The 27,450-nt window shown below is 41.0% G+C and overlaps 2 protein-coding genes across 4 annotated transcripts in view; one reads left to right on the forward strand and one right to left on the reverse strand.

The window, feature by feature from the left end:
- Nucleotides 1-16,546, reverse strand: part of eml2 (EMAP like 2) — a 37,819-nt gene extending 21,273 nt beyond the window's left edge. The window contains exons 1-2 of the mRNA XM_071496425.1: nucleotides 16,285-16,546; nucleotides 1,774-2,004 (exon numbers count right to left, since the gene is read on the reverse strand). Of these exons, the coding sequence (XP_071352526.1) occupies nucleotides 1,774-2,004; nucleotides 16,285-16,486 (433 nt within the window). The 5' untranslated portion in view covers nucleotides 16,487-16,546. The remainder of the gene's footprint in view (nucleotides 1-1,773; nucleotides 2,005-16,284) is intronic.
- A 2,830-nt stretch (nucleotides 16,547-19,376) lies between these two features.
- rhbdd1 (rhomboid domain containing 1) lies at nucleotides 19,377-26,352 on the forward strand. 3 transcript variants are annotated; one of them, XM_071496463.1, is made up of 9 exons: nucleotides 19,458-19,745; nucleotides 19,853-19,899; nucleotides 21,151-21,316; nucleotides 21,683-21,962; nucleotides 22,189-22,321; nucleotides 23,429-23,517; nucleotides 24,125-24,190; nucleotides 24,632-24,775; nucleotides 24,916-26,352. In XM_071496463.1, exons 3-9 carry the CDS (start codon nucleotides 21,164-21,166, stop codon nucleotides 25,020-25,022), a joined length of 972 nt encoding a protein of 323 aa, XP_071352564.1. In that variant the 5' UTR covers nucleotides 19,458-19,745; nucleotides 19,853-19,899; nucleotides 21,151-21,163; the 3' UTR covers nucleotides 25,023-26,352. The 3 variants fall into 3 exon arrangements, with proteins under 3 accessions (XP_071352565.1, XP_071352564.1, XP_071352562.1); XM_071496464.1 differs by lacking the exon at nucleotides 19,853-19,899 and having other exon boundaries at nucleotides 19,377-19,514; XM_071496461.1 differs by lacking the exon at nucleotides 19,853-19,899.
- Nucleotides 26,353-27,450: the final 1,098 nt, after the last annotated feature.

Consider the following 27,450-nt stretch of genomic DNA (forward strand, 5'->3'; position numbering starts at 1 on the left):
TGAAAAAACTTGAATTACCACTTTGTGGTTTCAGATTACATTCCTGTTTATCCAGAGTCATATAAAACATCAAACACTTGTGTGAAATTTTGTCATAACTGCTGCATGAAATCTTGAATAATGGCTGAAAAGTGTTTCGTGAGGTCACACTGACCTTGACCTTTGAACAGCAAAATCTAATCAGTTCATCCTTGAGTCCAAACGAATGTTTGTGCCAAATTTCAAGATATTGCACTCACAAGGCCAAAATCATGATTTGTGAGGTCACCGTGACCTTTACCTTTGACCTTTAGCCACAAAATCTACCAAATTTTTACCAAGTTTGAAGAAATTCCATCAAGACGTTACTGAGATATCGTGTAGACGAAACTGGGACGGACAGACAGACAACCCGAAAACAATATGCCTCCAGCTGGCTGTTGCCGTGAGGGGAGGCATAAAAAAAAGCTACAATTAGCCTCATCAAAGAGAAAACAGAGGATGTAAACAATTTCACAAACAGTTTATGCATAGCCCAATGTCAAACCTGAATCATACACCGTCCCTTCCTGCTGTGCGTGACTTGTGTTGTCCCTGTGCTCTGACAGAAAGTGCAGTTTGAATTTAATTTGCTGTGTTTCTAAATCCACATCGAGTGAAATTCCTGCTGATTTTCTGTATTTGACATTAAGAGTCTCTGATTCTGACACTCAGACGTCTGTATTTGAAACATGCACAGTCACCCACAACTTTCATTCCTTCCATTCAGTTTAATGGCTTTTCAGCAACAGTGGGTCATTTTCACTGGTGGAGAGGTGGAATAAAATGTCAGTGTAATCATTCCCAAACAACAAATGAGGTGTGGTTTTGTGACAGGACAGCTGCTGGAGCAGCACAGGGATTTCTTACCCATTCTGACAAAGACAAAACAACAACTACTTTGTTGCATTCAACAGCTCCAAAAAGGGTTTGACACCATCCCAGGGACGAAGACTCATCATAACTGATGAGAGAACTAACCAAAGAGGACGGGGGACAGGACTTTGGCTCTTTCTTCACCATCTGCCTTAAGCCACATTTTGACCAAAGTACCTGGACATTTTTAATCCCAGGAACTTTTCAGGATGTTGGTTGCTTGCGTTTCCACCGTAGTCAAAAGACCTGAGAAGATTAGTCAGATTAGCCAGCTGATGTCTGAAAAACCGAAGGCTTCGACAAGCTGTCCTATTGCAGTCCAGCAGGTGGAGGAAATACATTAGACACCATATAAAGCGACGGATAGGCAGCGTTTGTGTGACACTGCAACAACATTTACAACAGTAAACATCGACAGATCGATAAGACCTGGACTTGGCTGAAATAAAATGCTTCTTTCTTCCTTGCAGTTACTTGCATGACTACTAGAGTCTGGCTCAAAAAGTGAGTCAGTCCCCATAGACTCCCATGTCAAAATGTCCAATGTACAGCAGAAATAAGCATGTGAAGTGTACAAAAAACTGTTTTGGTCTAAATAGTTAATTTCCCCCTTCATGACAACTGTGTGCGGGGTGAATTTTTATGCATAATTCAGGGGGTGGCTGCTATGAGTGACAGGTGGGTGAGAGAATGCTTGCCACAAACTGCCATTCACCAAAGTCTCGAAGTCACTTTTTGGATTAGCCAGCAGTTAGGCAGAGTCAGGCACTGCCAAGATGGTGATTTTAGAGGAGCCCACTCTGAGCTTCAAAACTGCTCTTCAGAAACGTATGGGTGATGTTACTTTACAGCCTATGGTCAAAACGCAGCTTTACATACCCTTGGTAGGCGGTGCTGAAGCTGTGCTGGCCAGAGGTCTCCTCCCAGCGGCATGGACACTTCCTGGCTGCATCACCAGGCTCTGCTCCTCACAGTAGCCCAGTCGGCGCAGAGCGTCAGCCAGGGCCGACTTCAGCAACTGGATCTCATCTTCCTGCAGCTGCAGCCTCTGCTCCAGGTGGGAAACCCGGTCCTCCATGTCCATGTTACTGCTGGCCGACACTGTGTCATCTGCATGGGAAGTCAGGGTTCTTAAATTTAATGTAAGTCTGACTGAATATCAAAGCTCATAATGCTGTTCACATGGGGCCACAATGTGGTGTTACAATGCAGTGCATTGTCTGAAGGGGCTTAGGTTAAACTACATTAAATCATGTAGGAATCAAGTACAACACTGATAAAAGTCAATATGTTGATACTGTAAATATCATTATCATATTTTATGTGCTCGCAGTATTGTTTATAGGGAAATCTGCACTGCTACCTCCATTAACACTTAGCAATGACGTAAGCTGCAAAATGAAGATTAACAACTGGACTGTATGCAGATGTGAGAGTGATTAGTAAGCTGCTGCTAGGACAGTTGAACATTTGGACTTCTTTATTTGGACATAAACACAAAGAGCTGCTTTCGGTCAGTGTGATGGATATCTGCCACCGCTGCTGCTGCTTTGTTAACCAATGGTTTTGAGTTTCTCCGGGGGATAAGACCATACAGGACACTTTACTGGTTTTAATAATTTAGACTCCATGTGTGTGAGCGTGGCTCAGAGAGAAAGAGAGGGAAAACAACACCAGATACCAGAGTGTGTGGTTGTTTTGTTTGAGCAGTGTGGGAGAGAAGAAAAAAAAAAGAAAGAGGGATGGAGATAGAGTTGTCAACAACAGAGAAACAAAGGTGTTTTTCTTCATTATATTCCGATGCATTATCATTTAAAGGTCCCCTGTGCAGTTTTCAAACACCACTTGTGCTCTGGGGAAATGTTTTGATTAGCAGGTCGCCATATTGTTTGTATTGTTTGTACCATTTATTTGCATCACTATTCCTGTCAACTGCAGAGGGCAGAGATTCAAATGATTGACTGAATGAAATTCAAGCAGATGTAAACGTGGATGTTAATGATGCAGGTTTGAACATAATTCTAAAAAAAATGGAAGGAAATACATTCAGCATGTGTGTTAGGCTTCATAGACACACACAGTGGGTCTGGGTAAGAAACACTCACTGTATACACAAATACTTCAAAGAATGCCTCTTCTATGGGCAAAATGCTATCTATATATATATTTTTTTTTTAATAGCATACGTTTGTAAGTTCCTGAAGTTCCTCCAGACATGTTTTAAACTACCTAAAATACTCTGCTATGATTAATACTTGGTTGAATATTTTGTTTTTGTTTTCCCAAAACATAGAAAACTGGGGCTGGAAACACATCTACGCTTACATCTTCATCGAGAAATTCTGGATCAGGCCTTGTGCCCCGCCCACCACTGCTGCTTGGCTGACAGGTGAAACAGCAGAGCGTATCAAGAACATCGGAGAGAGACTCAGCTATATGTTTGAGCCTCAGTCAGACTCAGACTCAGAAGTTTTTGAGGCATGAGGAGTCTGTTGTGGACCAAAATCCACAACTAGAAGACGTATCAGAACAGTAAGCGTAGTTATTTGTTGTTGTTATGTTATTTGTCACTTTGTAACTGGTAGCAGCTGACACAGTGTTAGTGGCTATTGCGACAGCCCTCTGGCTCTGCCATGGCCTCTAAGGGTGTCTTGTCCTATGCTGCTGCTTGTTGTCTCAATTCAGGTCATGGTAGCAGAGTTAGCAACTGGGTGCACCTGGCCAGTCCACCCAGAATGCATTTAAGATCAGCCATCCTCATTTTCTCTCTCACACTCTACCTGAAAACTACCCGTTTTCTTTTGGTTTGGTTTGTACAACACCACCCTGTCATACATCCACTCACTAACACTACTGACTGTCATTTAATACATTTACTTGTTGTATTTAGCTTTCTGTTATGTGAATAAATGTGATTTATTCTTTATTTGACGTTCAGTGTGTGTTTCCCTCCTCTTGTCATGGCCTAAGAGCTGGGTCGTGACACTGTGCTAATGCAAACTCTCACTGTCTGTTCTGACAAGGTTTTGGTGACTGGTGAAAGAGTGGAGTGGATCCAGATGGTTAGTGTTGATGGACTCAGCCACATGTCTGAGCCTCAGTCACACCCAGACTCCGAAGAGGAGGTGGGGTTTGTTGTGATGAAAATTAGTGACTAGGAGACGTATCAGAACGGTTAGCATCTTTTACTTGTTTATGTTGTTTGTTAGCTCACAACTGGCAGTGGCTGACACAAGTCTCACTCTATGTACTGACAAAGGTTTGGGTTTATTTTGCCCACCCCCCATCCTCGCAAGTTGACGGGGTTTGTTCCTTAGGTTATATGACGTATGAATTCTTGGCTGTCTGAATCAGTTTTTATGAGACTGTCATTGGTCCACTGCAGTTCAAGGTGGAAATACACAGTCATGTTGTGGACTGCTCATTTCGCTCATGATAGGTCTTCTATAATATAAAAATATTAAATGAACATGTCAACAAATTTAAAAACTGGTTTGAATCCAAAGTAAAACAGTCTTTTAAAGTTCTAAATTGCTGTATATTCATTTGTTTGTAAACCCCATAAATCTTACATTGCATTTGTGCTGCTGCTGATTCCAACCACCTCACACACCTCCCTCTGCCTTGATTCCTCTCATCTTGAACTCTTTCCAGCCTAATAGTCCACCATCCTCCCTCCCACCATGATGACATCACTGGGGGCCAGCCAGATTATCCGAGGCAAACTCCCCAGTGCGGATTATTAATCTGAGGCTCACGTTGACAGATTACGACCTGATAAAGTCAGAAACAAGTTTCTGTTTGGAGAGAACATCTCGTGTGTCCTAAATTCTAAACCCTATCTGCTCCTAGTCCTTGTGATCACAAATAGAGATCCAAGACAGAGTTACACCTTTCACAAATTTAGACCTACTGAGACAGAAGGTGTCATCTGTTTGAGCAAATCAGTGTAGTCAGTCTGCACTTCCCTGTTTCTTTCCTAAAGTGAAAATATTCTGTTCTTTGTATGTACATGCTGCATTTATGAGACATCTCCCTCTTTACAGAGAAACAAAATTCCTCCACATTTCCTCACACCATGACCTATTGGCCTTACATTCTCCTCACAATTTAAAATGGCTGAAAATACTGAAAAAACATGAAGGATCAAAGTTATGTGATGATGGAGGATGGAGGGTCCTCCTCAACCACAACAACAAAAACAGAGGTAGAGGTAAAGTTGAGGTGGGACATCTTTCCTGGTCCAGCCAGGATGTGCAAACTGAATTCTTGCCATTTTCTATGACAAATGTCAAATTTAACACTAGTGAATCTTGTCATAAAATAGCTACATCAATATCAGCCTTCAAACATCTGTTTCAGTAAAATACCAAGTTAACATGATTGTTAGCTGCAGTAAAACCAAGCAAAATAGCTAAAGTAAATATAATATTCAAATATTAGTTAAATACACAGTATGTAACTTCTGCTGATGGATTTCTCAATCAAAACCAAGTGCAGCGTTATGTGTGGGCCTAACGGGCCTGAGTCCACCTACTGGTACCTATGGGTGTTGCGCTCTGTGTTGCTATAGTAACACGTCAGTTTCCAGTTTGTGTAGAATGCATGTGTCAGAGGTTTGGACTGCTAACTGCTAATTTTCATAACTGTAAATGTTTTTCTACTGACACTAGAAGAAGATAGAAAACAGTAGGTAAACGGGAGGTAGAACTGAAAACTCCTGTCTGACATCTCTCTGTCGAGACAAGCTTATGACAACACAGAGCACAGTGTGCTGCTCTCTGTCTAGTTAAAAGTCAATCCAGCTCACTCAGCAATTGATCTCTCTCTCTCTACCTGCAGTCAGCAAATAATAATCCAGCCAGGTCATTCAAACAAATGGTGTTTCCTTAAATAGAATTAAAATGTCACTGTTCTAAATTAATGGATGTATTGTCTACACAATCCACAGCAAAAAATAAATAAATAAACATCTAGGCCTACAGACAGGCCTACTATGTTTAATTTCACACAATTTGAGCAATATACCAGTTTGTGCTGCTTGTAATAAATGCAAAGTAACTGTCGCAGGTAAATAATGTATTGTTTCAAAAGTGTTACAATCAACCCACTGCAGGATACCAGTCATTTCTGTTTTAGAGAGACTGATTAACAAAAAGTTGGAGACAGGATGGAAAGCAGTACTAATTTCTGTAACTACAAGGCCCAGCCTAAATTACTTTGGCCCATCCAAAATCTTGGCACCATTCCTGTCAAAACAATGACAAAAGACAGCGTTCGCCGACATTGTGAAATACTGTGTGATCATGGGAGTTCTTATCTTCACCATCATGGCCATAAGCTTCTCCCGGTTTGGGTTTCTTCAGTGTCAGTCGTTCAGGAGGTTTTTACATGGATCTGAATTATCCACAGAGGTCTCATCCTCTCCAAAATAAACAGACCAGGTGATTATGACCAGTAAAAGTTTCACAATAAAAGTCATTGTTTCAATGACACTAGGGTGTACACAAGATGTCAGGGAAGGGTTAGAAGCAGAGACTGCCACTAACCTTTGTTTTGGTTATTTCTCTGATAATTTATGATGAGGTTTGTACCTGCAGGTGAATTATCCAGAGGCCTCCTCCTCTCCATAACAAATGCACCAGGGGATTAAAACTGATAACTGATCCAGACGTCTGATGACTAAAATCCTTCATCCAGTTAAAATATATAGTTGAAAACGACCAAGATGTAAAAAGTGTATATTAAAATTATGGCTTAACACTGGATGAAAGTACATTTTGAGCTTCTGGCAGGCGACCACAACACTGACATATGCACATAGGGGATATGACGTCTTTGGCAACCAAATAAAACAGGCCAATACCATGATTAAAATCATGGATTTTCTCTAGGTTTGAGAAGCGCTGGATCCAAATGGGATAATGCACGTACACAACTCAACAAAATAAAACATTAGTTTAGTTGTTTTTGGACATTTTAAGGTGGAAAAGTTACATGTTATAACTTTAAATGATATAACATCTAAACTTGACCAGTGTCAATGTCTCAGGCTGGATTCTCATTGAAAGAGACAAAATGAAAAACACCAAAAACACAAAAAAAACCCCTAAAAATAAAACTAATGACCATATCTGAGCAGACTCTTAATATGATAATCCACCATAAGCTTCCTTCCTTGTCCTTGTTATTATTAATGCAGAGGTCACACCCATCATGTGTGCACCATTCAGAGATTTGAGCTGCCACAGTTTAAAGTATTAACTTTAAACTTTGAAGAGCATGACGCTTCCAAAAGGGGTTTTTCAGGTCACTACAGTGCTCCCAGCATGCATCACTTCAGCACTGCAAGCTGAGCTGGGGGACACAGGGAGAACTGTTACTGTTACTGTATCACATCTTGCAGTCAAATGAGACAGGAAGGGGCCACAGGGAAATCAAGCGTCAGATTTACATACTGAAATCAAGCTCGGTGGAGATTTGCATGGCAGACCTGCCTGATGGACTGACAGCACAATGTTAACATGGCCTCAAGCCTTTCTCATTGTTTCTCTTTTTTAATTTCTCCAACTTTCTGCTGAAGTATGTGATGTAGTGATAGGGCTGGTTTATACAAACAACCTTAGCCTTTTGTTTAATACCAGAATCAGGCAGATTTGTCGTCTACCATCAAAAACAGGAGGGTGTGCTCTGACCACAGGCCACAGCTACTAAGAAAAGATCATTTTTTTAATTGTTACATTTATCCTTTTTACATATATTAATAATAAACGTAATCCTGGCATTGTATACCAGAGTTCCCATTAGAATTGAAAAGGAAGGTTGCATGTGCTTCTTTTAACTCGCTCCCAGCTCGTAAAAGTCTTCAGTATGGTCCAAATGCTGTTTTAGAGCCCATAACCCATCTGAAAATTTAAATTTAAGACAGCGTAAACAAATTTTGATCAAACTATGATGGACATGTATGTTTTGTATGGTAAAATCATACAAATAAAGTAATGTCTTACTTTCTGAGGTGAGATATTAAATGAGGAAACTCTCCTGACTGTTAACTACTCTAATGTCACTACTATCTACTACTCTACTGTTAACTGATCACATACATGATGCCGAGAAACCATCACTGTCATTCATAGTAATTCAGGAGCAATCCAATGTCTGTGGTAGAAAGCAGGAGAAAAGCAATCATAAGAAAAATTCATTAACTGCAGTAGGAGAGGACAGATTGTAGGTGGGAGGAGATGCAGGATGAAGGGAAGAGTGGGAGAAAGAGAGGGAGATGAATGATTAATTTTTAACTGACTACAGCAATAATCCTGTTTATATAAACTTTATGTACACTGAAATGAACAGAGAAACAGAGAGAACAGTTTTACTCTGAGGCTACACTCATTCACTGTTCATGATTCTACTATACAGCACATACAGATACTACAAAAAGTTATAAAGAGGACTCAACAAGTCCTCCAACCTGAACGACCATATAGGTTGTTTGTCCCTACCCTTGAGTTCAACGTATAGGGGCATACCAGCAACAGGTGTACTGGACTTTTGACGTCATGGTAACAACAATAAACACGTGGTTAAGTTTGCAAAATGGTCATGGATAAAAAGAAACAACAGAGATTATCTGTTTCACAGAGGAAATGAATGGCGGTTTCCTATGTGAAGGTTTTGTTTTGTTGATCCACCCCAACCTCCTAACATGGCCTTTGTCTCTGTTACACCACTTGACCTAATGCCTTTCTCCCGTCATGATTACTACAGTCACTAGAAGTCGTCTAACAATAAAATGTAACTATAGGTTGTAATAAGCAGCTTCCACAGATGGCCTATAGGGTCATTTTTATTGGAGGGCAGTCACAACTGGACACAACCTCAGAGTGTGGAGCTAAGATACACTGTAGCTGTAGTCAGACCATATTGTTGATGGATGAAAAATGGAGACATCATTGCAATTCTTAAATCTTTAACACTAGTGATGCACAAAAGGTAAAGTTTGTCCTGAGGGTGGCACCAGAGAGGAGGTTGTGTTGTTTCCTAATGTAAATCACTGTTGGGCTGTTGTTGTGTTCAGAGCTACACCGTCAGGGGTGGATCAGCTGTCACACTGCACTGAAGCTTCAGCTCTGCATCCAGCCTGTTAGCATGCAAATGCATTTTGCATAGATGTTTAACACAGCGTTACCCATTCAATGATTTACTTGTGGTGGCCCGCCATAAAATCAACACTGACCACCATGGTGACTTTTCTTTTTTTACTATTTCAAATGTTTACCCATCTTATTTCATTGCCGAGCTGAGTGCAGTGTATTGATTTGGTCTGCTCTTTCTTGCCCAAACACATTAACGATGGAACTGTTTGTTATATTCAGATTGGCCATAGGAAGCACCGGGAGAGTCCCACTGCGTCAGTCAGCTGGTGGAATATATATATCTCTCTCTCTCTCTGTCTCTCTCTCTCTCTCTCTCTCTCTCTCTCTCTCTCTCTCTCTCTCTCTCTCTCTCTCTCTCTCTCTCTCTCTCTCTCTCTCTCTCTCTCTCTCTCTCTCTCTCTCCCTCTCTCCCTCTCTCCCTCTCTCTCTCCCTCTCCCTCCCTCCCTCCCTCCCTCCCTCCTCACCTACCAGACCCAGGTTGGAGATGGTTGTTATTTGTTTGACACAACGTGAAGAAATGGAGCTGAGTATTCTGTTCAGTTATTTATTTGTTACAAAGTAGCAGACCATTATATATGGTATTATTACTGATTCACATCAGCGTCTGCCACAAACAGAATCAAATTCTCTGGAAAACAGTGTAATATGCGCTTGGTTGTATGTTCAATATGTTTATTTAGTGTGTAATGTTTTACATCGCACCTTGTTAGCATGCTGCACTGAAAACAAAATCATGTGGTCCTAAAAGTGATGTAAGCATGCTAGCTTTTGGTATATAATGTTTGAAACGTCAACTTTATTGTCTCTGGGGAGATATCTGGTCTCACAGTCTGGTGAATCACAGAACTCACGACTCCAACATTAGATAAATTAAACATCATGAAAAATAACATGATACAAAGCTGGAAAACTTGTTGGCATGTTAACATTTGGCAGGTTTAGCTTGTGCTGTTACACTTTCACTTAACAGGTTAGAGTATCATTTACCACAGAACATTTGACATGTGGCAAAGTGAAGAGACACAGCAGGAGAGAAGAAGGAGAAGAGGAGAAGAAAGAGAGAGAGAGAGAGAGCAAACAACAATGGAGAGATCAGCAGGGTTCACCCTCATCTCCTCTACAGTCAGGACACCTGTTTAAAATACACTGCCGAGCCGGCAACTTCTCAATTTGCCCTTGAATTCTCTCCCTCTCTCTCTCTCACTCACCCACTCACTCTCACACACACACACACACACACACACACACACACTCTCCAGCCCAGCCCAGGCATAATTGTAAAGTGTGATTTAAAAACCAGCTAACATGAGGCTGATACAGATACATGGCTGCTATCAGGAGACCGCACAAGGAGGGATGGAGGGAGACAGATGTAAAGATATGGATGATGAAATACAGAGGGGGTGGGCTGTGTGTGTGTGTGTGTGTGTGTGTGTGTGTGTGTGTGTGTGAGCTGCTGCCGGAGAGAGACAGCAAGATGGACAATGGGAGGTCGGTGCAGGGCAAAAAGAACACTGAAGGCTGCTGAAATATTCATGGTGCGGTGAAGTGATGAGGAAGGTGGAGCTCGTCTCGCCTACCTGCCATCGTGCCACGCTGAGCGCCTGGTCACTCCTCCTGTCAATCAACCAGTCAGTCCACAGAGCAAACACTCAGTCAGGTTGTCCACTTGCTCCCACTCTTCCTCCCCTAGAGGCTTTCTGGACTCTGACTCCCTCCCCCCTCCCTGTCTGTGACCAGTGCTCGATCACTCTCTTTTACACACAGTCTCTCTCACACACATAAACTCCCATCCTCTCCTTCTGAACCACTCCCTCCTCCATCTCCACTTCCTACAAACTCCCTTGCTTCCTGGACCACTCCTTCTTCCTCCTTCCATCCCCTCCTCCTCCTCCCCCCTCCTCTTCATCCCCGCCTTTGCTTCCATCCCTGGTCTGCCTCCTCCTTCTGTCTCATCAGCTATAGGCAGAGAGAAGCAAGCCAGAGGGGGAGGAGCCTGGCTTAGGGCCAGACACACACACACACACACACACACACACACTGCAGTAGTATCAGCATCTGTACAGCCAGGCACCACCAGGAAGAGATGCTGCAGAGCCAAACTCCAGGATCTCTCTCTCACACACACACACACACACACACACACACACACACACACACACACACACACACACACACACACACACACACACACACACACACACACACACACACACACACACACACACACACACACACACACACACGTGTGACTGATAGCTAATCTTGTACGGCCTCTTATGTGAAGATGTGTAATTGTGCCACAGAGCTCTGTTGTTGTCTCACAACTATTAAAGACAGATACGTATTAATGACAAGGTGGACAGCAACAACTGGGCTGGTCCTGTAATTGTGAATGTCCCTGACTGACCGTATTCGCGTCATTGGTCAGCTGAATGCCACATGAGTGGGAGTGGGAGTTTACCCATTAGCCATTGCTTTCAAAATGACTCAAACTGGTTCTATTAGCAGGGTGTTTACAGCCCGCAGTGTTGCCAACTTAGTGCATTTGTCACTAGATTTAGAGATCTCTTATTTCAAACAAGTCTGGGTATAAACCTGGTACATGACTGGACTGTAGGGATGCTGACCGGGGTCTTAGGGCTGCACCTCTTGTTACAGACAGTCTACTGAGCCGGTCTGGTTTCCCAGCTGCTCAGGAACTAACGGGAAGCACAGTAACACTTCAAGTTCACTGAGCCTTGCCTCCATTACAACAAAAACTATTAAACTACTCATTACATGTATCATTATTACTACAGGAGGCAGAGTAATAAGTAAACATAAGCCACCGAGCAGGAGAGAGGGAGGGAGAGAGAGAGAGCCATCACTGCTGCTGCTACTACTACAACTACTACTACTACTACTACTACTGCTGCTGCTGCTGCTGCTGCTGCTGCTAAAGAAACTACCAGATCTGAACAATGTAAACAACAGAAACACCAGAAACTGGAAATGACACAATATGCTCAGCGCAGCACAGCAATAAAAGCTCTATTAAGAAATAAAGGCTATTAGACAGTTTTTTTTTTATTTCAAACTATTGAAATTGAAGCAACTGAAAACGAGGCCTCGCACTAAAATACAACAACAACCAATTCTACAAATGAAACAGAGGGAGTTAGAAATAAAGGCCTGAGTCTAATAAAAGTCTGGCACATTCTGGAGTTGAGGTAAATAAAGGCCCTGATCACTATTTGAGGAAATATAGTAGTTGAAAACCTGATAATTTTACATTAAATACAGCTGTAATCACAGCTCAGTCTTTGTCTTTAACCTAAGGGTTTGGTGATTTCATCAGAAGACGTCACGGTTATAAAATCAGGATTTTAGCAGCAGAGCAGCAGCTTGGAAGTGACTCCTGGGTAAAATGTAGTCTGAATGGGCTTTATTCCAGTCACTTTTTCATTCTCATCCTGTCGTTTAACAACAGAAACAGAAAAACAAGTAAAAGAGAACAACTTTATAGGCAATTTGGCTGTACAGGGCTTACAGCCACAGACACAGTGAGTACTGAGAGACAGACTAACACGTAGATAGTGATTGTCTTTTTATTGGATTTTTTTGGACAATATAAAAATGACATTTTGATTCTTAAATAAAACCCTCTTACCAAAGTGAATCATAAAATGAGGCTGTAAAGTGAAACAGTGCCCGGCCTTATCCTTGAACTGGAACTGAAGGACTAAATAGAAAACCTACAAGTTTTAACCAGAAAGACACTAAAGCAAAAAATCAGAGATGTAATTCTTTTTTCTTTTTATCCACAGTAAACAAAGTTGGCAAATCACAGGCTGTGCAGCCGTACAATGTGCCATGACTGACAGCTCTTGTTGCTGTTACACTCCACTGATTCAATCGTCAGTCATTTCAATTCAGTCTGCAGCTGAAAGAACAAACTGTTCTGTGTTGATGGCTGCACCTAGACACAGAAGTGTGTAACGCACCAACACGGCTGAACCTCTCGACAACAGGTCTGAGTACAGTCTACTGACGTTTAATGTGTGGGCACTGACAGTTACCCCCTCCTGCCATTTGAGGTGAATAATTTTGCATAGTGCAAATTTAAGTCATTTAAGTGACTGTTAATTAACTGTATGATATATATATATATATATATATATATATATATATATATATATATATATAAAATTCAAAGTGCTATATACTTTTGATGTGCTACTTGTTGAGGAAGGAGTAAAAATAATTCAAATGTGTGTTAAACAAATCCTTAGTGTTTGTTTTAAGCCACATGAAGTCCCAGATGGGTGGAGTTTACCTCAGTGAGACCATTTAAATAGAGCCATGGCTAAACTAACTCATTATATTGCCCTGTGTGACACAGAACACCAACCCTGCACCTCAGCACAATAAAACCATATAAACTGTAACGGGTGTGTGTAAACTGTGTTTGGCTCAAGATGTGACCAGGTGGCCGAGGAGAGCAGATCTGATGAACGCAGAGGATCTCTGGTTACAGCGAGAGGACAGATGGCAGAGGAAGAGAAAGAGACAAACTGAAAGGAAAGGACAGACAGGAGGCTGATGGACAGACACAACACAAGACGATACCTGTTATACTGTCTGCATCAGCTGCAGCACAGCACAGTCCAACACCTCTTCACTGTCTCCCTGAATGACTTCCTGGTTTTCTCAGGTCTTGTTAACAACTTCACAAAGGCCTATTTTCAGCATCACTTTCAGCACCTACCACCGTTTCAAATGTTTCTTATTCTTGTATTATGATTCAGAGGTTTTTTCCCTTATATCTCACCACCCCATATGACTGCCTCTTGTCCCTGCATGAAAAACAGTTCCAACATGTTGTAACACTGTGCAGCAAGTGCCTACTGCATGAAATAGAACAGTACAGAAAGTGATTTCACAGGTTACCACCCTCTTGTTGGTGTGCATGTGTGTTTGAATCAGCTGCATTTGGTTGGATGGGAAGCCTGCAGACTCTTGAGGAACAGGAAAGGAGGGGGTCATACTGAGGGGAGAGACTGAGCTCAGTCTCAAATGCCCCTGATAAGATGCTGAATCCCTTCCCAACTCCAGGGAGTTTGACGTCTGACCTCTGATTGCAGGGAAGCAAGCAAAAAGACAATTCTTTCCTTTGGGCATCAATGCCATGTCTGGAATGCCAGCAAACACATTCAGGACTGTTCCCCTACACTTGTGAGGACCTTTGCAGAGACATCTACCCTCCGACCTTAAGTTAATTTAAGTTGATGAACCCTAAACCAAGCCTCAAGTCAAAGCAGAACCTTTACAGAATAAAAACGTCTCCGTTTCTGTGGATTTTGCTCATCTTTCTCTCCCTGTGAGAACATTTCCCTTTCAGAAACACCTCATTACTCTACCTGTGTGTCCCAGGAATCAGCGTTACTGTACGAAAACCTGTCTCTCTCTCCTGCTCTCTATCTTCAGGCATAATTTAGGTTTAATTCAAGGCAGATATGTCCTCAAAATAAAATACATACTTTAATACTGTTATTCTGAATGGAATAAATACTGGGAGAAGGGAAGGCGAAACTGCATCCGACACTGGACAAAAAACACGCAGCTTAAGCAGGTGATCCCTCACTACAGGACCAGCTGTCACTCACGAGCTCTTCCTGTGACCTACGTCTGACATTCTTCACTCAACATTTTTTATCTCACCTGATTCTCTCTCGTGACCTCAGCTCCTGTGAGGCTCGTTGGGCAGAGCCTGCGCGTCTCTCTCACAGTTTAACTGAAGTCGCTGTGACCCGCGGAGCTGCAGGAGGCTTTGGACCGCAGCACTCACCAAATGGTTTGAATGGCACGTGTTACATCTTGGATCATCAACATCACAGCATTGATCAGACTCCCATGACCCCTTGCTGTCTCTCCACCTGCCGCTCAATATGGCTGTCTGTGAAGTTTAGTGGACTGCAGGGACGGTTTGACAGTCCACAGACAGCTACTGTCGGTCTCAACGCAATAACAACTCTTAATGATAGTTACAGTGTGTTACACAAGGAGAAACATGGCATCTAATTTGTTTGAAGCAGCTGGAGAAACCATCACCAACTTCTTCAACTGACAGAGACTCATTTCATAAAATTGGCCACAATGCTCCACAGTCACCACAGATATGATCAGGCCTGCATTTGCATTATATTTGTAAAGCAGGATGCGACAGGTACGGGCTGCAGGAGCGAGAGGGGACGCAAATGAAACTGCCAAATGACCATCAGGCATCATCATGTATTCAAATACAGAAAATGGATCATGTTCATAGATTAAAGCCGGCAATTTGTAATCGTAACAAGTTTCCCAATCATGATTACAACCACTGCAACTTCACCTAGTTAGTGTTACAGGCGAGGAGGGGGTTGTGTTTTCTAGACAGTGTTTTGTATCTGTGGGAGGAACTTTTGTCACCTCATACCTCAACAAAAAGGAAGATACCAACCTGGTGTATTTCACTCTGTAACCCTAAACTACTGTAGGCCTATATCAAAAACACTGCTGTCAGAACACAAGACAGTAAAATGCTCCAATCCTGTCTACAATAACATTAATGCAATGGGTGGGAAATGGAAGAACAACAACAAAAAAAGAATGAAAAAAACCTAATTTGAAATATAATTGAATCCAGGAAATTGTTTTCTTCCTCTGCCTCTTCTACACCCACACTGAATCAAATATATCCACCGTTAATCTGAGCTATTGGCAGTTTGTCAGGAAGTCCCATTCAAACACATTTCACAGAGGCATTTTTGTTTCTACTTTAAAATATAGACTAAAAAAACTGGGCTCACGTTTTTTTTATATTTTTATGTAATTTCTAAAGGGAATGAAACACCCCTAAAAAAAAAATACAAAATGACGATAAAATTATGTTATAAAAAAGAATATCTGAAATGATAAAATGGCATTCATATATGACGCAGCCAATCAGGCTAATTTACTCACAAAATATTTCAGGTGAATAAGATGAAAAATATTTTTTCTTTTTTCCCGATTATCATTATTAACAGGGAACATTTATGGGTTAAATTTCTCCTAATCTATCTAAAAACATTTCAGGGCGCCCTCCGAGAAAATGCAAAGTCTTCGTGTCTGCATTGGTGCCTGAGCTGGGAGCAGTGGGGCTGTCTCTGGACGTGACTGGGGCTCATTTTTTCTGTTGTGTCTGATGAAGTGAGATGAGAAGCAGCTCACCGTTGTTGCAGTACTGTAGCAGCAGGTTGGTGCTGTCATACAGGCTCCCACACGAAGCTATCCTCTCCGACATCCTTCCCTCTTTTCTTATCCCGTCTCTCTCTCCAGCTCTTCCTCCTCTCCGTCCGGTCCTTTGTCCTCCTTTCACCCCTCTGGGCCTCCTCTTCACGCCGTCGCCCCTTCCTTTCTCCCCCACATTCATAAACAGACCAACACACACACACACACACACACCTTTACCTGCCCCGGCTCCCTCTCTCCCGCTCCTGCTTCGCTGCCAAGTTACACACTGGATAAAAAAAACTGCACTTCCGCCTTCCGCTTTCAAAATAAGAGTTATCTCGCCTGTGATTATTTTTGATTTTTTTTTTATTTTTATGTGCGCTTAATTAATCGATTATTATTTTTGACATATAATTGATTGCTGCCATTTGAAAAGGCTCATCCATTCATAAAAATGTTCATTTAACCTGACACACGTTTACCTTCACTAGGCCCATGTGCTGTGCTTTCCTCTTGTTTTAGAATTTAAATCTCCCGATGAAAAAAGTCTTCCTCATGCGTACACACTGATCATTTTGTCAATCCAAAATCTTCTTACTGAGTTAATTTCTGAAGTTGTCAGGCTCACACCCCACTGTGGTTTAGTTTACATTAAACTTATAATTCAAATGGAGCTAATGTAACACACACAGTTTCAGTTAAGAGTAATGTATATTGCCTATCGTTTTTGACTACAAACAGAAAAATATTATTCTCTGTGACAATGTCATTTTAGCAAATGTGTTGGATGTTTTTCTCTTTTATTTTGAAGAGATGACCCTTAGTTTTCCGGTAATACTCTAAGTTATTCTCGTCCACTTGATAAAACGTCGGCTCGTGTGTCTGCCCTGCGTACCGCTGTTACTATAGCAACAGCCTCTCAGCTGCCTCCGGTTCGTGACGGTCGGAGGCGGGAGAGAAACCGACATGAACATAACTGAGCAAAGTGCAGTTTTCTGATCTGGAGTCAGCTGTAAGAACAAGTCTAAGGCAACATCCGACTGAGGCTCCAGTTTGTGAAACGAGAAAGGTGATCCGGGGTCGGATCACCTGAATAACTGATTGAGAGACGGTGTGCTACACCTAGCGCAGGTGTTTGTAATTGATGCCAAAGCCCACTCAAGCAAAGCGGGAGATTTAACCCCTTCCTCTGCAAATCATGTGCAGCCAACAGACCATTGCTTCTTCACCTGCTAAAGGACAAATAAGCACAGTAGCCAGTCCAGGCTGTGGCGGATTTAAAGCCAAGAGATGCTTCCAAGCAAAGGGGTTTAAATAAAATCTTCAGCCTACATAAATAGTTTCTTCACTCAGTTTCAGTTTACGGCATTTCAACCTGTCAACTGGAGAGAAGTCAAATTTACGTTACTCCAGAAACATTACCAAATAATCCCATCTCTATGGTTTCATGATATTTTAGTGAAATTGATTTTAATGCGTCAGTGAAGTCGCATTTATTTTGAAGGTACAGGAAATGTTGCTATGTTGTCATATCTGGTCTGACTTGACGTATTTTGTCTGCTGTACTTTCTCACTGTGACCTCTGGAGGGCCGCAAACGCGCACAGCGAACACGATACACGATCTCTAATCCAAAAGTCTCGTTAAAGCAACTTTTCATTCACACATTTTACCCATATTTGTGTTACATTTTTTTTAATGTATGATAAACACATACGTACTTATACATGTTGACATTAATGATTGCTAACGTTAATGTTTGTTAGCTACGAGTCCTCTTGCCATTACAATGGCAAGGACTGGTTTTCAATGATCACTGGTAGAATTACCATCAAGTTAGCCATCAGCTTCACCAGTGTAAAGACCAGTGTAAAAACCTAACACTTCTGTTTTCTTTGTTTTGGTTTGTATGTTTATTTTTCCTTCAAATATTTTATCATATTATCTTACTAATACCTCCCAACTAATGATGAAAAATAAACATATCTGTTGATCCCACTGAAGAATGTGGTATTTTCATAATAATTCCTGTTAATTAATGTAACACTGTTTCACTGAGGTGATTGGGTTTATTTAGAAATGAGTTGAGAGTTGACTAGAAGTGTAACTACTATGCAATGCTGTCTGACCATACATAACAAGCCTTGATGTAATTCTTCAGTGAGACCACTGCAGGGCAGTAAACACTCAATTTTGTGTCAACTGTCAGTTTTATTGTCACTGTATCGTTTTAAAAATTTAAAATTTGGAGAGCTACTCTTTAAGGTGCCACAAGTTCAAAACACATCCTCCACACATTCATCCATGTATATTCCATGCCATAATAAATGACAAATGAATAAAAACAATAAGTAGCAGTTAAAAATACTTGTTAGAATATTGCACATTGAGTCATAATAGCACTCCTCCATAAAAAGAGACATTCATCTTGTATAGTATCCTGTATTGATGTGATATTCATTACCAACTGACAGAAAATCCGGGAATACATGTTGCTGTGTTATCTCTGAATAACAAGATTGTTGGTCAAGGTTAATGGCGCCACCCTATGGATGAAAGATGTCATTTCGTGGTCCAGCTGAGATTACATCAAGAGAAAACAGCAAATTCTCCAAGATGACTGGAACAATCTGCACCCTGCTCAAATGTAGCTGGAATTTGTGCGGCTGTTTTAAAGGCGATGGGTGGGCACAATATTGTTTGATTTAGGTTTTTTTTTCACGATCCTACAAGGATTCACACCAACGGTCAGCTCCATTACTTTATATGAGGTTAATTGACTAATAAAAAAATATGAATGGCATTATTTTTGAAAGCATTTTTGTGAAAAACAACCAGTCATAAAGAGACGGGTGTTTATATAGAACTGGGCAAGACTGTATGTATTAGTCCTCCTATAAACCTCGGTACCTGAACAGCAGACTTCACATTATTGTAAACGAATCAGAAACTATGAAAACGTGGTTGTTATTTGCAGGAAATGCATATTAGAGAGACAGGACATGATGGAGGAACTGCAGAAGTAGAGGAGCAGGAGTATATTATAGGCTGCTGGAACAGGACGGCAGAAGGTGTTTCATCAGTCGATGTCAAAACCCAGAAGCAGGAGATTGTATTTATTCACGTACCTGAAACGTGAATAAAGCAGATCCGTAATGCGCATGCGCCATTTACGTAGCTTTGTTATTGTCACGTGATAGTGACGTGAACAGCACCAACTGTTGCCAGGTAATGTTAACTTTAACTTTAAAATGATGAAATATCAAGAAATACACTCAGCTGACTTGTGACTAGTGTTTAACGTTATATAAGGAACATTTCAGTTCGTCTGTGAGCGTTAAATCATTTAGAAGCGGACTCTCGCTGCCAACGGGGTGAAAACCAATATTAAGGTTAGCATTAGCATTGCATTAGCATTAGCCAGAACACCGGAAAACAAGGAAGTGGACTAAACTGACAGTAAGTTTGTTTGAAGCTGCTAATGCTGCTGATAAATAGTTTTACAAATAATAACATATAATATACTTTGTTGTGAGACTATTGACTGTCGTTAAATTCATTCACAGGCTTTTCATCAGTAGCTAATCTACACAATTTCCACAAACGCTTCTCTGTACGTATAATTAGTAGAAAGCTAATCCATAAGCAAAAGTGGATAACACAATAACACAGTGATTTATTTTACTCCTATTTATTTATTATTTAACGGGCGTCTTTGATTTTATATTAGTTGGAATTCTGTAGGGTGCTAGCCAAGAGCAAAAGTCCATTTAATTCACATATTTGATAGATATATAGATAGATAAACTACTTTATTAATCCCTTGGGGATTCAATTCATATTGTAGCTAATTAACGTAATGTCATGATCCACTGAATAAGACGAGCACACACAAAATGTATTCTCTTCTTCCATGAAACTTGTGTGGAAGTGGACTGTTCCTAATGATAATGAGTGTACGGCCTTTCTTATATGTGAATTCAATGGACATGTATGGGAACACCCTACTTTTAAATGTAATTCGTTTTGGTGCACTAGTACACCAAAGTACAGCCATTCCTCCAAAGTGCAGCTGTTCCTCCAAAGTAAAGCCGTTCCTATTCCATAAAGATGCTGAAAAACTTATTCATGCTTTTATTTCAAATAGATTAGATTATTGCAATGCTCTCTTTACTGGTCTCCCAAAGCAGTCAGTTGAAAGGCTTCAGTTTAATCAGAACTGTGCAGTGAAACTTTTAACTAAAACAAGGAAGAGAGAGCATATAACCCCAGTTTTAGCTTCACTTCACTGGCTCCCAGTATCTTTTAGAATAGATTTTAAAGTTCTTTTACTTGTTTTTAAAGCTCTTAATGGTTTGGGAGCAGCTTACATTGCAGACTCTCTGTCGTTTTAATATCCCTGACAAACTCTTATATCTTCCACTGCCAGACTTTTAAATACACACAATTTAATGCACAAGAAAATAGGCAGTGCAGCATTTTTTAACTATGCTCCAAAATTATGGAATACCCTGCCAAGAGCTATAAGAGACAAATAAAAACAAGAAAATCATTATATATAAAATAAAGAAGAGGGAACCACAAAATACATTATAAACTCAAAGACAGCAAAGCAGCTTTTAAGTTGCTTTTTAAAGCAACTGAGGCTTTACACTTGGCTGTTTCAGAGTCGAGGAGGATCAACAGCAGCAGCATGAAAGTCATGTTGTCTCTTTATGTTCTGTTTGACTCTGGAACACCCACAAACCTCTGTCCTAAAAAAGTGGGGCTCTTCTCAGTGATCAGAGGGCGCACCAACTCCCTTGTAAATTTTCTAGTACAGTGGAAATGACTGAAAAATCACCTCACATTTGTCTCTTCGCAGGCTGTTTTTTAATATGCGTAATCGACAAAGGGGATCCCATCTGGGATTGTTGCTCCTGGCCTCCCAGCTGTTTCAGGTGGGTCTGGACAACATCCCACCTGTTACCCTGGCTGTCCTGGCTCTCAACGTGTACCTTTTTCTGTTCCCTGCAGCTCCACTGATGCAGGTAATGCACTAATACAGCACTAACATTATAGACAGTTTATTTTTTTTGACAGTTTAAAAAACATACACAAAAAGGTCACAATAAAAGTAGCAGCACATAGTGCAGTCAGACTGAAATGACTCATTGATAAACTGATTATTCAGTTGAAAGAAAATGAGTCAACAACTTGCCTACTTGTCTATGGTGAAATTTTGCTGTTTTCTGTGTTTAATATCATAGTAGTAGCTGCTGCTATAACAGGTCAAAATAAAATGGCATTTTTTTAACTTACTGGACCAGTCAGCACCTGCACCACTGTTGCTTTGCACTATGTTATGGTGAAATTATTAGCACTTATATGAATGCTTCTATCTATCTGATCCCTAGGCCTGTGTGAGTGTCCAGCAGGCATACTGGTTTAATGATTGGCGTCGTCTTGTGCTATCCCCATTGCATCACGCGGATGATTGGCATCTCTATTTCAACATGGTGTCCTTCCTCTGGAAAGGCATCATGCTGGAGCGACGGCTGGGCGGAGCCTGGTTTGCCTACATGCTGTCAGTCTTCTCTCTGCTCACTGGATTGGTCTATCTGGTGTTGGAGGCAACATTAACAGGGCTCACCCAGGACCAATCCTACAGCATGACCTGTGCTGTTGGCTTCTCAGGTATAGACTGCTCTGCAATAAGATTTCCTATATTGTAGTTGGTAGAAAGGTTGGACTAATGTGATTCTACAGGTACACATGGGAATAAGCAATAAAAACTATTGAACAGTATTTTAATGAAAGATATATTGTGTGTCCTCACCAGCCCACTGCAGGTTTTTTTAACCCCATCATGGCAACATTTCCCCCCTATTATTTAACTTTGTTAATATGACTGCGTTTCTAGGTGTCCTGTTTGCTCTGAAGGTGCTCAGTAACCATTACCACCCTGGAGGTGTGACCAATGTGATGGGTGTCCCTGTGTCAAATAAATATGCTAGCTGGGTGGAGCTGGTGCTGATCCACATAACATCACCTGGGTGAGTTTCTAATCACAACTTTGTATACTAAACTCACCAGGATTTATGATTCACCTTCCAGATATACTGCAGAGATACCAGTGTGATGGATTTAGCAGGGTGCTAGCACTGCCAGGGTTAATGTGACTGTCTTCAGTGGAATGACCCCATCTTATAATTTTTAACTTGATATCTATATATGTGCCATAGTATAATAAGACTGCTGTGTACACTGCTACAGTTGTCAGTACTCTCTACAGTTTCCTTAATATTTCATCAGATGATATACAGGAATGTGACACCTCAGCTGATTTTTAAATCTTTGCTGTTGTGTTTTGTTTTTGTTTTTTTTTCAAAGTTACCGTTGAACTTTTTTCTTTTTTTCTTTTTTTTTTGGAGATATTTGAGGATTTGAGCATTAATATATTTTATAGACTGGAGAGACAGATCAGGTCTGCAGATAAACAGAAAAAACAACAACAAGAAGATATTTATAACTATCTTTAGGAAACATCAGATGACAGGGACTACAGTGATTCATGACCAACCACCTGATGTAGTAGTAGAACGTGGGGGTACTTGGGCTGTCTTTGATCAGGATCTGTATTTCTGAGCAGTGCAGATGAGAAAAACGTCCCAAGCAAAAGCACCAGTGCTCTCTGTGAGGAAACTGAACTGAAGGGTAGTCAGAACATCTCACTAGAGACAGCTGCTTCATGGACAGTGTTATTGCTTTTTCAATTATATTTTGTTACCAGTCACTAACTATCCAGAATGAAAGGTGGCTACGTTATGTTGTCCACACACATTCCAAGATGATGGATCTCCATTCAGTGTCTCAGCCCACCTCATACAATCAACACATCCTTCAGTTGGCCAGTGAAATCCTCCTTGACCTGACACACATCTCTGGCCCATATACATGCTGCCCTGGTACAGAATAAACATGGGGAACTTTGGAAACTTCCCACTCCCACCTCCCTCCCTTGGCTGATGTGCCCAGCACTTAGCATTGACATTCAGTCGAGCTGTCCTGCTAGTATGTGCCGTCTGGTTCTGTAAATTAAAGTGTCCACACGATGGCAGTGTTTCATTAGTTAGGTGTTAATCTGTCGTCTGCTTCTTCAGGACCTCATTCATTGGTCACCTGGCAGGTATCCTGGTGGGTCTGCTGTACACTTCCGGACCACTGAAGACCATCATGAAGAAATGTGCAGGTCTGAATTCATGTGCTGCGTGTTCATACACGTGTGTGTGTGTGTCTGCATTACTTAGACCTGTGTAATCTGTTTAAAGACCACTGCAAGATTTAAAAAGTCCAAGTATGCACATTTTCACTGATTTCACTTTTTTTTTTTTCTGAAGCCTTTAAAAGTAATTTAATTTATTAAATTAATTGTAATTAATTTTTAAATTATTTAAATTGAAATGTGATTCAATGTGATAATGTTGCTGATCAATTGCACCAATCACCAGAAAAAAATCCTTGTATGTGAAAACATACTTGGCAATAAAACTGATTCTGATTCTGATTCTGATTCTGATTCAGGTATGTACTTATTTTCAGGAACTTTATCAGTACAGGTAATACAGGTTCACTAAGTGACATAATGTGTGTTATATGAGACCTAGATGTAATTTAGGTCATGTACATGTACTTATTATCTTAATAAATTTTATGAACAATTGTAATACTTGAGACGGCTTTGAATCCATGTGCAGATCTTTGTGCCTCAGTATTAATCCAAAAATCCACAAATACAAATGCACTTTAACAACCGTCTTTCTGAACTGTAACAGTCTGTTCATATATATTTTCACCAGAGCTTGTGACATCGAATGGATATAACTACCGGCCCAGTGCAAACTACAACTCTTCAGGCTCTTCAGGTACCAAAGGCTTGATGGAAAGTCTTTGTATAAACTTTGAACAAGCACAAAACCAACAATGAACAGGTTCTACTAACAGGTATTGTGTTTGTATCCAGTGCCTGATATACCTTATTCCTCTGTGCCATAGAGCTCGACTCTGTTGTATCAGGTGACATGTTCTTTCATTACCATGAACACACACAAACTAGTTTAATTTTACTCATTACTACACACACCGTTCTGCTGCTGTAAATGCTCACTGGAGCAGTGAAAATAGCTGCCAACAAACGCGCTGTTTATTCATGTTTGCTGAAAACTACACAGCCCAGCTGTTTCAGGACATTAGTGAGCCTTTTTTTAAAACAAATGAAACTACATATTTGTCTTTAGTAAGAACCAATGCACTTGGGTGTGTGTGTGTGTGTGTGTGTGTGTGTGTGTGTGTTTGTTTGTTTGCAGGCTACAGTGGCATTGGTGGGGGATACTCAGGATACCATCAGTATGCACCAGATTACACAACAAATCATTCAGCATCTTATACAGGTGGACTGACGGAGGAGGAGCAGTTAGAGGCGGCCCTCAGAAACAGTCTGAATGACAGAGGTAAGAGAGAGGGGAGGGAGACTATTGATAAATGGAGGGATTGGAGTCACACTGAATTCTAGAATCTTCACCCTGTTTAAAGTCACCCAAATCGGCTAAATGGCTGAAGTATACACGTCTAATAATATTTTGTTTTGTAGGACAAACCAGCCAGAGAGGAGCTCCTCCTCCTTATGGTTTCGACCTCTCGGAGGAGGCGAGAGCTGAGGAAATCAGATGGAGGAGACTGAGGAGGTTTGACAGTTGAACTGCCAGGCAGCAGAGGGTAGGAAAGTTTAGGTGGTGAGACAGAGGAGGAATTCCCTCCTGAAGACTGGTCCAGACTCTACTTCCCCAGGCTGAGCAGGAGCACCCTGAGTGAGAAGGTCTAACCACACAGTCAGACACATTTTAAAACTTTTACTGTGTGGTCCTTTGTATTAACATGCCTCTGAGTGTATACCAAAGAGCTAATGTTTAGCTATGGAAAGCTACTTTAATGCATAATAACTAGAACGTTCATGTGCTGATGAGCAGGTTATGTTAGGGTGCTGAGGATGTTCTCTGACAAGTTGTCTTCTGGTTTTTGCAGCTTCCAATATGGAGATTAAGGAGAAAGTTAAGGGATATTTCTCATCCAATTTTCAGGACATCATATAAAATGTCTTAAAGCTGTTTAAAACTCAATTTTTAATTTGAGGAAACTTAATTTTGTTTATGAGAACAGAAAAAGGGGCAATGTCACCACTTTTTATCCATTTAGTCCACATAAGGGGCCAAGAAAAATCCTATCAGAAAAAAATATGGTGCTGAAAATTGGCTGAGAAAACACTGAACTTGATTTTGAGGCTCTTGTCCAGGAGCCTGTGCCCTAATATAGGGGGTATTACGTAAACTGAGGCTGAAAATGATTTTCTATTGAATAACTGTTTTGAACGGACAACACAAAACTGTTCCACTAATTAGAAATGTCACACAGGCATTAATTATTCATTGAACTGGTTTATTTGTTTCCAGTATAAGTACAGGATTGTTGATCTTCTTTGGCTTGGATGGAGAAAAAGCAGTGAAATTGGCCTTTTTCTATTGTCAGAAATAGAATAAATGTTTTTCACATTTGGAACTGAGTTTTAAAATGACAGCTTATTAAAGAGAATCTAAGCTTGAATTTGGACAGGATTTCAAATCTGTGCTGGTTTTTACTGTTCGTGCTGATCTTCAAAAGGCAGTATTGAGAAAACCTGTGGCTTCTGGCAGAAATGTGAAATGTTTTATGGGGTTGAAAATAAAGTTTTATTATTTTGTTTTTTTTCTATGAAATGCTAAAACAAAACTGGCCTGTATTTTCAAAATAGGTTTTACTGATAGATACCAGCAAAACCCATATGATGCTTTTAGCTTGAGCTGTGGCTTTGTCTATGCTGTTCATCAAATTATGAAAACACAATGCTGTATGGTGCCAAATAGTCATACTATTAATTACTATCTTATAATGGTGTCTTAATGAACATCAGAAAGGACACATCTGGACTCATGTGAGCACAGGAGGCTCATGTAACAGTACATCTGTAATAAATGTTCTTAGGAAAATCTTTAAATTCAGTGTAGTCTCCCTTTTTAACAACCTCAGCAGCATGCTACTGTAAACTTTCCAAAAAGTCCCCACAGGAGAGTGATGAAGTTACAAAAGCAACATCTAAGAAAGTACATTGTTGGCTCTGATTCCACTAAAGCCCTGAGGCATGATGGGAAGTAGGACAACTTAAATTAGAGCCAAGAAACCCAACAAGCCACACATCACCCTTCGTGTGTCTAAATCCCACATGATCAAACTGTACATCCCAGTCCCTGAGGTAGTGTCTCAACAGGGAGAAGAAGAGAAAGGGTTGTGTGTTAAATATCCAGACTCAGTGTCTCAGTAGGTGGCTGTGTAACTGTTCCAACATTGGATGGATTTGACAGTTTGCGTAGCATGATGGGTGTGGGAGCTGAGCTGAGTGGAGCGCAGGGCCCTCGCAGAACAAGAACGGGGGAAGCTGAAGAGTGACAGAGGGATGACAGGATGGGGACAGGGATGACACACGCCGCACAGCAGATGCTGCCGTTGCAGTCTCTGTGACTGTAGCACGGCTGTGTATCTTGGCATGTTGGTGGTTTTATGTCTTCCTCTGCGTCTGTACGAGTCAGGGAAGCTGTATCTTAGTTCGTCATCGCAAACCGCACCTCGTCTGTAAATAGAACGGACTAATTGGTTCTGTGAAGAGCGGCACCTGCTGTGACGCTGTCACTGAGCATTAGAGACAAAACCATGAGAAACGCCCTTTTCCTAGTTTACTCGTGGAGGCTGTGTTCAAATGACCATTTAGGTTGACAAGAAAGGACTCCAGCTCAGGCCCTGCTGACAGGCTTCAGCTCTGACTATATGCCCTTCAGAAAGTCACTGGATCCCTGCCGCATACTGTATCTGAAGCTGTTGTCTAATGGTCGACTGAAGCTCGTCATTAGAATGAACCAATTGAACTGGTTCACCTATCGAAATCAAAATCTTAAATCCTTTGAGTGTCTACGCTGGGTGACATGGCTGCAAGAGCAAAAAGAATGTGACGCTCACACGAAATAAAAGGGAACAAGACAGAAGTGCACCAATATCTTCCATCTTTTTTTTTTTTCTACTTACTTGTAGATACCTTTCAACT

The sequence above is a fragment of the Trachinotus anak genome, unplaced genomic scaffold (assembly GCF_046630095.1).
Source record: "Trachinotus anak isolate AG129_WGS33_773 ecotype Australia unplaced genomic scaffold, CSIRO_AGI_Tana_v1 ptg000014l, whole genome shotgun sequence".
Lineage (NCBI taxonomy): Eukaryota > Metazoa > Chordata > Actinopteri > Carangiformes > Carangidae > Trachinotus > Trachinotus anak.

Excerpts from the sequence above, each read along its gene's own strand:
- rhbdd1 (XM_071496464.1), top strand. The coding sequence starts at position 21,164 with ATGCGTAATCGACAAAGGGGATCCCATCTGGGATTGTTGCTCCTGGCC. Across the intron at positions 21,963-22,188 it reads CTGTGCTGTTGGCTTCTCAG|GTGTCCTGTTTGCTCTGAAG; the intron begins GTATAGACTGCT and ends CTGCGTTTCTAG. Across the intron at positions 24,191-24,631 it reads CAACTCTTCAGGCTCTTCAG|GCTACAGTGGCATTGGTGGG; the intron begins GTACCAAAGGCT and ends GTTTGTTTGCAG.